This window comes from Coregonus lavaretus (genome assembly GCF_964263955.1).
Source record: "Coregonus lavaretus genome assembly, chromosome: 15".
Taxonomy (NCBI): Eukaryota; Metazoa; Chordata; class Actinopteri; order Salmoniformes; family Salmonidae; genus Coregonus; species Coregonus lavaretus.
This window is the reverse complement of record NC_140002.1, coordinates 14,815,155-14,828,461: the sequence shown is the minus strand read 5'-3', so window position 1 is coordinate 14,828,461 and position 13,307 is coordinate 14,815,155. Positions and strand designations below refer to the sequence as shown.

The window sequence follows — 13,307 nt, the reverse complement described above, 5'->3', positions numbered from 1 at the left end:
ACTGTCACACATGAAGTTATATACCAACAGGAGAGAAGCAGAGTTCTAAAAGCAGAGGCGAATCCACCACGACCAGTGGTCCCGGGGGAGAAGGTCTACGTCAGGGTCTTCAGAAGGAAGTGGAACGAACAGAGACGTGAGGGGCCCTACACCTTCATCCAGGCTACACCAACTGCCGTAAGGGTCGAGGGGAGCTCGACCTGGTATCATCTAAACCACTGCACCAGAGTACCGCATGGAAACCGACGACCGAGAGATGAGGAAGCTGAGGATGCCGAGACCCTAGTGACGGAAGAAGGTCCCGAGCCAAAGGGACCCAACGCCGGCCCGGAGTAGAGGCCCAGAAGCAGATGGTCATTATCGGAAGAGAGCCTTGCTTATGGCAACCTAGAATGTCTGTATGGGGTAGTGGCAGGAGGAAGATGGGCCGGAGAATGGCGCCGGAGAAGATGGCTAACGTTTTACAGCCCTCTAACCAATTGTACTATTATGTGTGTTTTTTCACGTTATTTGTAATTTATTCTGTACATAATGTTTCTGCCACCATCTCTTATGACCAAAAAGAGCTTCTGGATATCAGGACAGCGATTACTCACCTCGTATTGGACGAATACTTTTTCTTCAACGAGTCGGACGCAACCGACAAGGCCCAAATCCCCGTCATTCGCATGAGAAAGAGACGGATATATCGTGGACGTAGGTCAGGGGTGCCTTGTAAGGATCCAACGGCGAGCGAGTAAACTGCCTCTTCCATCAATCCTATTAGCCAATGTTCAATCATTTGAAAACAAATTGGATGACCTAAGACTAAGGTTATCCTACCAACGGGACATTCAAAACTGTAATATCTTATGTTTCACAGAGTCGTGGCTGAACGACGACATGGATAACATACAGCTAGCGGGCTATACACTACATCGGCAGGATAGAACGGCTGACTCCGGTAAGACAAGGGGTGGCGGTCTGTGTATATTTGTAATCAAAAGCTGGTGCACAAAATCTAATACTAAGGAAGTCTCAAGGTTTACTCGCCTGAGGTAGAGTATCTCATGATAAGCTGTAGACCACACTATTTACCAAGAGAGATTTCATCTATGTTTTTTGTAGCTGTCTATATACCACCACAAACCGATTCTGGCACTAAGATTGCACTCAACGAGCTGTATAAGGCCATAAGCAAACAGGAAAACGCTCATCCAGAGGCAGCGCTCCTAGTGGCCATGGACTTTAATGCAGGGAAACTTACATCCATTCTACCTAATTTCTATCAGCATGTTAAATGTGCAACCAGAGGAAAAAAAACTCTAGACCACCTTTACACCACACAGAGAGACGCATACAAAGCTCTCCCTTGCCCTCCATGTGGCAAATCTGACCATAAATCCATCCTCCTGATTCCTGCTTATAAGCAAAAACTAAAGCAGGAAGCACCAGTGAGTCGGTTAATAAGGAAGTGGTCAGATGACGCAGATGCTAAGCTACAGGACTGTTTTGCTAGCACAGACTGGAATATGTTTCGGGACTCTTCAGATAGCATTGAGGAGTACACCACATCAGTCACTGGCTTCATCAATAAGTGCATTGATGACGTCGCCCCCACAGTGACTGTACGTACATACACCAACCAGAAGCCATGATTACAGGCAACATCCGCACTGAGCTAAAAGGGTAGAGCTGCCGCTTTCAAGGACCTTATAAGAAATCCCGCTATGCCCGCTGACGAACCATCAAACAGGCAAAGAGTCAATACAGGACTAAGATTGAATCGTACTACACCGGCTCTGACGCTCGTCGGATGTGGTAGGGCTTGAAAACTATTACAGACTACCAAGGGAAGCACAGCCACGAACTGCCCAGTGACACAAGCCTACCAGACGAGCTAAATCACTTCTTTGCTCGCTTCGAGGCAAGCAACGCTGAAGCATGCATGAGAGCACCAGCTCGGATTAACAGGACGTGTACTCCGAGCATGTGCTGACCAACTGGCAAGTGTCTTCACTGACATTTTCAACATGTCCCTGACTGAGTCTGTAATACCAACATGTTTCAAGCAGACCGCCATAGTCCCTGTACCTAAGGACACTAAGATTATCTGCCTAAATGACTACCGACCCGTAGCACTCACGGCTGTAGCCATGAAGTGCTTTGAAAGGCTGGTCATGGCTCACATCAACACCATTATCCCATTATCCCAGAAACCCTAGACCCACTCAATTTGCATACCGCCCCAACAGATCCACAGATGATGCAATCTCTATTGCACTCCACACTGCCCTTTCCCATCTGGACAAGAGGAACACCTACGTGAGAATGCTTTTCATTGACTACAGCTCAGCGTTCAACACCATAGTGCCCTCAAAGCTCATCACAAAGATAAGGATCCTGGGACTAAACACCTCCCTCTGCAACTGGATCCTGGACTTCCTGATGGGCCGCCCCCCAGGTGGTAAGGGTAGGTAACAACACGTCTGCCACGCTGATCCTCAACACGGGGGCCCCTCAGGGGTGCGTGCTCAGTCCCCTCCTGTACTCCCTGTTCACCCATGACTGCATGGCCAGGCACGACTCCAACACAATCATTAAGTTTGCCGATGACACAACAGTGGTAGGCCTGATCACCGACAACGATGAGACAGCCTATAGGGAGGAGGTCAGAGACCTGGTTGTGTGGTGCCAGGGTAACAACCTCTCCCTCAACGTGATCAAGACAAAAGAGATGATTGTGGACTACAGGAAAAAAAAGAGGACTGAGCACGCCCCCATTCTCATCGACAGGGCTGTAGCGGAACAGGTTGAGAGCTTCAAGTTCCTTGGTGTCCACATCACCAACGAACTATCATGGTCCAAACACACCAAGACAGTCGTGAAGAGGGCACGACAAAACCTATTCCCCCTCAGGAGACTGAAAAGATTTGGCATGGGTCCTCAGATCCTCAAAAAGTTATACAGCTGCACCATCGAGAGCATCCTGTGACTGGTTGCATCACCGCCTGGTATGGCAACTGCTCGGCCTCCGACCGCAAGGCACTACAGAGGGTAGTGCGTACGGCCCAGTACATCACTGGGGCCAAGCTTCCTGCCATACAGGACCTCTATACCAGGCGGTGTCAGAGGAAGGCCCTAAAAATTGTCAAAGACTCAAGCCACCCTAGTCATAGACTGTTCTCTCTGCTACCGCACGGCAAGCAGTACCGGAGCACCAAGTCTAGGTCCAAAAGCCTATTTATGCATAGTCACTTTAACTCTACCCACATATTACCTCAATTACCTCGACTAGCCGGTGCCCCTGCACATTGACTCTGTACCGGTACCCCCCTGTATATAGCCTCCCTACTGTTATTTTATTTTACTGTTGCTCTTTAGCTATTTGCTTTTATTTTCTATTTTTCTTTAATTAACACTTTTTTTTCTTTTTTTAAAAACGTTTTTTCTTGAAAAAAAAACTGCATTGTTGGTTAAGGGCTTGTAAGTAAGCATTTCACTGTAATGTCTACACCTGCTGTATTCGGCACATTTGGCAAATACATTTTGATTTGATTTGTCATGACTACAAGGACAAGCAACAGCTGAAGCACACTGGATTAATTTCCCAAATGTATATCCTGTTCCATATTACTTTAGTGGTGATAATGAGTCTAAGCATTAATTAAGGAAAGAAGGTGACATTTTTAAATGTATTTTGGTGTTGGAACTAGGTGTCCCATATAGGACGCCTGGGGAAACCTGGAATCCTAAAAAATTAGATTAGGCCTCTCTCATGTTTTCTCTATGTAATATACGCATGTAACATAGGGTTTCCGGTTACAAGAGTCCATGTACATGTCTCTTAATCCCCTAAACAGGTTCTGCTTAGATTCAGAAAATGGTTGTTAGGGAGGTGTCCGAAAGGGAGAGCAAGCATTACTAGGCCTTGTAAAACATAAGGGATGATATTATGAAGAATAATATTACAAAGGATTTAGTATTTCATGTATTGCTTATACAAACCGCAAGATAACTGCCTTAAATAGATATTATGGTTAAAACAAAGCTGCATTATTTTAGGTGTTAGGATACATTGTTTATTTTAGAGTAGAAACATTTATATTGTTATTGTTTGAATAAGTAATGTTTAAAAAATATATTTTCATGAATGAGTATTTTTATGTTAGTCTCTATTTATCTCAGTATTCATATCTTAGTCACTATATATATTTGAAGTGTGGGATCTATTTAGTCCCAAAGGGGGGGATGTGTGGGGTATTTTTTCAGTAGACCATACAGAGACATGGTACCGAGTGGTACCCAAGGTCAGACCATAGGTTAAAAATAGTAAATCTTTCAAGACTATAAAGATTAAAAAATATAGCTAATTATAAAGACAAGCAGTGATACAGAGTGTGGTACAGAGGATGAGGTAATAAGACTAAGTGATGTGGAGTGTGGTACCGAGTGGTACACAAGGAGGGAGTCTGAGCCAGAGTCAGGAGATGGCTCTTGATTGATTATACTGTTATGTATGAGACAATGCATTAGGAATGTCTTAAATGTATATGGATGAGAATGGGTTATGGATCTGCCATGTTTAAACCATATTTAAGTATTGATTGATATGTTTTGGAATACACAGAGCAGAGCCAGGATATGGCTCTGTTATTTTTTACATGAGAAAGCTTGGTTTGGCCACTATTGTTTCCAAGCTAGATAAATAGAAGGAGGAGACTGAATAGGGTCAGATTTAGCCACTATCATAAATAAAGAGAGTGGGCGGAGCGGTCAAAAGATGAAGGCTTGGAAACAATAGTGGAGAAACTGAACTGGGAGGGTTTAGGCTAAAAAGGTCTGTAAAACGAGCAGGAATGGAAATTGTATATAAACTGAGGGCCGAGTGTTGGGAGTTCAGATGTTTTGCAAACCACCTCGGCTCTATTGCGTATGTAATAAAGTCTATCTTAATTCTACAAAAACTCTGGAAGAACTTTGATTTTTAATAAGTATAGTGATAATTTTCCACAACACTAGTAACAGTGACTAAGGTTCAGGGCAGGGTACTGGGCAGAGGCCTGGAGTCTGATGGCCTGGAGATAAAAGCTGTTTTTCAGTCTCTTGGCCCCAGCTTTGTTACACCTGTACTGCCGCCGCCTTCTAGATGGTAGTGGGGTGAACATGCCATGGCTCAGGTGGCTGAGGTTCTTGATGATCTTCATGGCCATCCTGTGACACCCGGTGCAGTAGATGTCCTGGAGGGCAGGAAGTGTACCCCCGGTGATGGGTTGGGATGACTACACCACCCTCTGGAGAGACTTACGGTTGCAGGGCAGTGATAAAGCCCGACAGGATGCTCTCGATGGTGCATCTGTAGAAGTTCACGAGGGTTTTAGGGGCCAAGCTGAATTTTTCAGCCTCCTGAGGTTGAAGAGGCGCTGTTGCGCCTTCTTCACCACGCTGTTGGTGTGTAAGGACCATTTCAGGTCCTCAGTGTGCACACTGAGGAACTTGAAGCTTTTTATCCTCTCCACTGTGGCCCTGTCCATGTGGATGGGGGCATGCTCTCTGCTGCCTCATGTAGTCCACGATCAGCTCCTTTGTTTTGTTGACATTGAGGGAGAGGTTATTTTCCTGGCACCACTCAGCCAGGGCTCTCACCTCCTCCCTGTCTCGTCGTTGTTGGTTATCAGACCTACCACTGTTGTGTCATCAGCAAAACTTGATGATTGAGTTGGAGACGTGCATGGCCACGCAGTCATGGGTGAACAGGGAGTACAGGAGGGGGCTGAGCACGCACCCCTGTGGGGCCCCGGTGTTGAGGATCAGCGTGGCTGAGGAGTTGTTGCCTAACTTTACCACCTGGGTCGGCCCATCAGGAAGTCTAAGACCCAATTGCACAGGGTGGGATTCAGACCCAGGTCCCTGAGCTTAATGATCAGCTTGCAGGGCACTATGGTGTTAAAGGCTGAGCTGTAGTCGATGAACAGCATTCTTACATAGGTAATTCTCTTATGCAGGTGGGATAGGGCAGTGTGCAGTGAAATGGCGATTGCGTTGTCCGTGGATCTGTTGGGGCGGTATGTACATTGTTCTGGGTCTAGTGTGTTGGGTAAGGTGGTGGTGATATGGTTCTTAACTAGCCTCTCAAAGAACTTCATGATGACAGAAGTGAGTACTACGGGCGATAGTCATTTATACTGAACAAAAATATAAATGCAACATGTAGTGGTTTCATGAGCTGAAGTAAAAGATCCCTGAAATGTTCCATATGCATGAAAAGCTTATTTCTTTCAAATTGTGTGCACAAATGTGTTTACATCCCTGTTAGTGAGCATTTTTCCTTTGCCAAGATAATCCATCCACCTGACAAGTGTGGCATATCAAGAAGCGGATTAAACAGCATGATGATTACACAGGTGCACCTTGTGCTGGGGACAATAAAAGGCCACTAAAATGTGCAGTTTTGTCACACAACACAATTTCACAGATGTCTGAAGTTTTGAGGGAGCGTGCAATTAGCATGCTGACTGCAGGATTGTCCACCAGAGCTGTTGCCAGAGAATTGAATGTTCATATCTCTACCGTAAGCCGCCTCCAACGTCATTTTAGAGAATTTGACGATATCCTGAGGCCCATTGTCATGCCATTCATCCGCCGCCATCACCTCATGTTGTAAGGGTGTCGTAAGGGTCTGTACACAATTCCTGGAAGCTGAAAATGTCCCAGTTCTTCCAAGGCCTGCATACTCAGACATGTCACCCATTGAGCATGTTTGGGATGCTCTGAAACCAGTTCCCGCCAATATCCAGCAACTTCGCACAGCAATTGAAGAGGAGTGGGAAAACATTCCACAGGCCACCATCAACGGCCTGATCAACTCTATGCAAAGGCGATGTGTCGCGCTGCATGAGGCAAATGATGGTTACACCTGAAAATGACTGGTTTTCTGATCCAAGCCCCTACCTTTTTTTTACAGTACAGTATCTGTGACCAACAGATGCATATCTGTATTCCCAGTCTTGTGAAAAGGAATGTATTACAATTGACTGATTTCCTTATATGAACTGTAACTCAGTAAAATCGTTTACCTTTCATTTACTTAGCTAATTTAGCGTAATGTTACTCAACATCCTGACTCACACAGAGAGGAATGCTATTTATGTTAGCTAGCTGGCTAAGGCTATCCAACACAGCAACTCTTCCATGTCAAGGTAAGCTTTGGTTTTATTAATCTATTGCCACCTTGGCTCACCGGTGTAACTGCTAAACTGCTTGCTGTACTCACTGTACTGGATTGTGGGTTTACTAACACGATAGTTCAAGTTTGTTGACTATAAAGTTATGGTGACAAAGATGTAGGCTGTGTAGCGGTTATGTTATGAGGGTTTGGCTTGGAGAGGTTTTTGCGACTGGTCACAGACAGCGGTTGTGTTGTGCACTGAAGTCCATAAGCAAACGGGAAAAGGTGAGAGGAGGAGAGCGCATAGATGTGAGAAGGAATTATACAATGAGCTAAGTGATGATGCTGTATGTGGCTGCTATGAAAGTTAACTGTGTGTGCAGGTGATCATGGGTGTATTCATTCCAACGATTCTGTTGCAAAATATTTTTTATACGGAAGCAAATGCAATGAAACTGGGAGGGACCTACCTGAAATTGTCCAATAGAAACTCTCGTTTTAGTTCAAAAACGGAACTGGTTGGACTAATGATTACACCAGCCAGATGCAGGCAAGAGTGCGAAAGGCGGTATTAAATGTGTCAGTCTGTCACCTTAATTACTCCAATTTGTCTCTCGACCTGTGTTATACCTATGTTATAAACTTTAATTTGTAGGCTAGGTTGTAGCAACCTCATGATGGGTAGGGCAAATTTGAATATCATGTAGTAGCCTAAACCTATCGATGTTACATTGAGCTGGGTGAATGGAATATGAAAAAACAATCGTCCTCCCTAATCTTAAACGGCACCGACTGCCACTGCTGAAGAGGTGTTACATAAGAGAACTTTCATATTTTTCTGGACATCATTTGCATAGAGACTATCCAAAACAAGCTACAGTAGTGTGCATATATTGTCACTTTAGATAGTTTCATGGATTATAAAAGGGACTAGGAAGATAGATAATGCATGTCTTACAAGTCTTAGTATGGCTAAGACACTTCAGTTTGATGTAATTTTGTGTCTTTCAAATGAGTTTGCTTGTGATCCTGTGTTGGAACTCTTGATCAGCTTCTTTGCCTGTCACTCTGCACAAATCAGGGTTCATTCTATCTGAATTCTGACAATCCATGAGGAAAAATGGATCTGAATTTCAATTAATCTCCTCAAATGACTAAATCAAATGAACTTGTCTGCTTCATTGGATGTTAGAATTATACCCCTAAGAGAATAAGAGACGTTTGACAATTCCAGAACAGGGTTTTGGTCGCGCTCACCTCCTTGGCCATGTCTGTATACTTCTGTTTCTCTTTGGGCTCCAGCACGGCCCACCAGTCAGCCAGGATCTTGGTGGCACCGCGGTTGTCCAGCCGAGGGTGTTGCTGCCTCACCAGCGAACGGTGGCGCTTGCAGAAAAGCAGGAAGGCATTCATGGGCCGGCGGGCCCGCTGCTCTGAAGAGTCCTCCTCCCCCTCCATGGGCCCCCCGCATGGCACCTTCGGCCCCTGGGTCTCCCTGACCAGCAATGGTTCCTGTGGACAGACGCATCAGTGATAGATGTTTTAATCTTCATCATCACTAACCCCAGTACCACTATTATCATCATAACAATGGTAAGGCTCTATTTTATAGTGCTGATTCAGTTGATATATATATATATATATCTTTGAAAATAATTCAGAAATTGTTTTTATACTGAATAAAAATTAAAACGCAACAATTTTCATTTGACTGAGTTACAATTCATATAAAGGAAATCAGTCAATTTAAATAAATTAATTAGGACTTAATCTATGGATTTCACATGATTGGGCAGGGGTGCAGCCATGGGTGGGCATCACCCACTGGGGTGCCAGGCCCAGCCAAACAGAATGAGTTTTTTCCCCACAAAAGGGCATTATTACAGACAGAAATACTCATCACCCCCCCAACCCCCCCTCAGACGATCCCGCAGGTGAACAAGCCGGATGTGGAGGTCCTAGGCTGGCATGGTTACACATGGTCTGCGGTTGTGAGGCCAGTTGGGTGTACTGCCAAATACTCTAAAACGACATTGGAGCCAGTTTATGGTAGATAAATTAACATTAAATTCTCTGGCAACAGCTCTGGTGGACGTTCCTGCAGTCAGCATGCCAATTGCGCGATCCCTCAAAACTTGACATCTAAAATGTGCAGTTTTGTCACACAACACAATGCCACAAAGTGCATTGTCCCCAGCACAAGGTGCACCTGTGTAAAGCTGTTTAATCAGCTTCTTGATATGCCACACCCGTAAAGTGGATGGATTATCTTGGCAAAGGAGAAATGCTCACTAACAGGGATTGTAAACACATTTGTGCACAACATTTGAGAGAAATAAGCTTTTTGTGCGTATGTAACATTTCTTTGATTTTTAATTTCAGCTCATGAAACATGGGACCAACACTTTACATGTTGCGTTTATATTTTGTATTTTTTTTTATATCATAGAAAATGAAAGTGAATACTTCTAGATTACATACTAGGTTATCAAAATGATATGGGTTTTAGAAATTAAATGTTTCAATCATATTTTAGACATGGTATTTCTACCCCCACAGCCAGCCAGGGAGCGACACTTCACTCTAAACTGGAGTGAGAGGTCACTTCATCATATACAGTGAACTAACAATAGACTGTTATAAATGTATCATGGAGCAATAGTCAAGTGGGAATTCGGCAAGAGATGAAAGACAAAGTCCAGGGTCATGTTCAGTAGGTCCGAAACGATCAATCTGAACTTGCCCAATAAGAAATGCTCATTCCTTTCAAAACGTGCACACTGAACGCGACCCCGGTCTGCAAAAGAGGACTGTCACCTTCTCTAGTTCTTCTTCCTCCTCCTCCTCTTCCTCCTCTGAGAAGTCCAGGGCCTTCTTGGAGAGTAGCGGGTGCCATTGTAGACACTTGCGCTTGGGCCGCTTGCAGCTCACCTCCACCACAGGCTCCTTACCCCTTCCTCCACCTTTCATGGCGCTGCTGAGCCTAGAGGGGGGAGAAAGAGTTCACTCAGAATTTAGGGTGGTGTAGGGTGAAGTTGTCTATAAATGCTGATCTTTACTTAAGGGAAACTTCTCGGGTTTTGTTGAGCGCTATGATCAACGACTTTGTAAGTAGCCCTATACAAATACATTGGATTGATTACTGACTGAATTATTTAGTCTATTGAGCAACTGCTGGTGGTAGGGATAGTGGTAGCAGAGTAAAGGTTAAAGGTCATGAAAAAGTGATTAGAGTATATAAGATAGAAGCTGACCTCAAGTACTTCTACAGAAGCAGATGACTTACTGAAGTGTTGCATACCTAGTAGCACTGAAAACTCAGTAGCACTATTTTAAATGACTAAGAAAATATTTTTTCAGCAATAACTTATGAATTACTAGTTGTTACACACACACTAGTGATGCACACCCATAACCCGCAGACCCCTTGGTTATATACGCGGGTTGGGCAGGTTAAATAAATAAAAGTCCATAAATGTATCATTCTTATGCAATTTATATTGATAGCCTAAAAGTAATGAAAGAAAAACCTAAAATGTAGCCTATCTGGCATTAGTGCGAAAGCTTTCTTTTAAATGTTTGGGAAATATTTGGTGAAGTGGTAAAAGAGGATAATGGTAGTGCCTATACAAATTTGACAGTCACCAGACGAGGACTTCAAATAGGCCTATGGCACGTCAAGGGAACTGTAGCCTACTGTTCATATGGGTTAAATAGAAACTGAAATCTGGACAGATTGTAGGTCAATAACCTCTCACATAGCCTTAATATTAACTCCTGCAGAATTAAGCATTTCTTGCAGTAAAATTATACACCAAATGTACATTTTGACTCGAGGAGAGGAGCGATCTTTATCAGCATCATAAAAGCTGATAGTAGCCTATTTCAACCACATCATCAATGCATCCAAGCTGAACTGAAATCTTATCAGAAACATGTTGGGTCGTTTTCACAGATTTCTATTTCCTTACAACCGGTCAAACTGATGTCATTTGGAAATTTGACAGAAAATCTTTGCAATTGTTTTTGGGTTGAGTTATTGCATTTTCTCCCCAGTTCCCAAATGTATTTTCTCTGCGAAAGAAGCAGAGATGACAGAGAAAACTTTACCAATGTCAACTAGACTGAAGCATTCTATCTATCATTTACGACATTATTCTGGTGAGCAAGGGTTTATTTAGTCTTTACATTGACATTTTAGTCATTTAGCAGACGCTCTTATCCAGAGCGACTTACAGTAGAGAGTGCATACATTTTATTACTTTTTTCATACTGGTCCCCCGTGGGAATCGAACCCACAACCCTGGCGCTGCAAGCGCCATGCTCTACCAACTGAGCTACACAGGACTTCTTCTAGGGCAACATGACAGAAGAGAATCTGCATGTATCAAACTAGAGAGAAATTGACTAACAAATAGCCTACCAAAATGTCTGAAATTATAAGCAGAAACATATCTAAATTAGGCAAAAAGTATCCTGCACCCCTGTCAAAATATCGTTCCCCAATCTCTGACTGTAGCCTACAGTGCATTGTCTATAGCAGGTTAGGGCAGGTGCGGGCCTCAGATTTTCACTTCTAGTCAGGTGGTTGCGGATGGGTTAATAGCAATTGTGTACCGGGTGAACAAACAGCTGACCCGCGCACCACTAACACACACACACTTTATTGCCAAGTGGCACTGTGAGAACTAAGACACCAGTTAGTATATCTGCTTGGTTGAAGGCAACCAATTACCTGAAAACACCCATTTCAGACAACAATCCAATGACAACAAATATGAAAGAATGCTACCATATGTAAACTCATGGGAATCTAATTTTGGTTCACATTCTGTGACAAAAATACTTCACCTAAGCATGAAAATGTATTCACTTAAAGGTGCTAGATTTAACAATTCCTCCTGCAGATCTGTATTTTCATGAGTAAAAAAGTATAGTTTTTGAATGATTGGTTTACATTCTCAGAGGTTGAAAACATAATTATATAATGCTACTTCATGTTCCTGCAATGATTTTTTTTTTGGGGGGGGGGGGGATTATGATACAGTAAGATAAAGTAGCTTACTAAACTATTTCAGGTCGTAATCTTAAAAAACCAAGAGGAAATCAAAATGTTGATTAAATTGTTACATGTGCAGTGACTTCAGAAAGTATTCACACCCCTTGACTTTTTCCACATTTTGTTGTGTTACAGCCTGAACTTAAACTTGATTAAGTTGAGATTTTGTTGTCACTGGCCTACACACAATACCCCTTATGTCAAAGTGGAATTATGTTTTTAGATTATTTTTTTTATTAATTAAAAATGAAAAGCCGAAATGTCAATAAGTATTCAACCCCTTTGTTATGACAAGCCTAAATAAGTTCAGGAGTAAGAATGTGCTTAACAAGTGACATAAGTTGCATGGTCTCACTCTGTGTGCAACAATAGTGTTTAACATGATTTTTGAATGACTACCTCATTAATCTCTGTACCCCACACATTCAATTATCTGTCAGGTCCCGCAGTTGAGCAGTGAATTTCAAACACAGATCCAACCACAAAGATCAGTGTCACGATCGTTGACAGATGAAGCGGACCAAGGCGCAGCGTGATAAGCGTACATTTTATTAACCGTACTGCACACGAAACAAAACAACAAACCAAACGATACGTGAAGTCCTAGGTTATACACACCAAACGGAACAAGATCCCACAATAAACTGGTGAAAACAGGCTGTCTAAGTATGGTCCCCAATCAGAGACAACGAGCTACAGCTGTCTCTGATTGGGAACCACCCTGGCCAACATAGAAATAAACGATCTAGAACAAAACCCATAGAAAACTAAACATAACAAGTCCACACCCTGGCTCAACATTTAAGAGTCCCCAGAGCCAGGGCGTGACAATCAGGGAGGTTTTCCAATGCCTCGCAAAGAAAGGCACCTATTGGTAGATGAAAAAATTTTAAAATAAAGAAGCAGACGTTGAATATCCTTTTGAGCATGGTGAAGTTATTAGGACATTTTACACCCATTCACTACAAAAATACTGGCCTCCTTCCTAACTCAGTTGCTGGAGAGGAAGGAAACCGCTCATGGATTTCACCATGAGGCCAATGGTGTCTTTAAAACAGTTACAGAGTTGAATGGCTGTGATAGGAGATAACTGAGGATGGA

The 13,307-nt window shown here is 43.2% G+C and overlaps 1 protein-coding gene across 1 annotated transcript in view; it reads right to left on the bottom strand.

Annotated features, from left to right (window-relative positions):
- LOC311142950 (HMG box transcription factor BBX-like) overlaps positions 1 to 13,307 on the bottom strand; it is a 50,419-nt gene that overhangs the window by 17,583 nt on the left and 19,529 nt on the right. The window contains exons 3-4 of the mRNA XM_084178716.1: positions 9,965 to 10,130; positions 8,405 to 8,659 (exon numbers count right to left, since the gene is read on the bottom strand). Coding sequence (XP_084034842.1) covers positions 8,405 to 8,659; positions 9,965 to 10,117 — 408 coding nt within the window. The 5' untranslated portion in view covers positions 10,118 to 10,130. The remainder of the gene's footprint in view (positions 1 to 8,404; positions 8,660 to 9,964; positions 10,131 to 13,307) is intronic.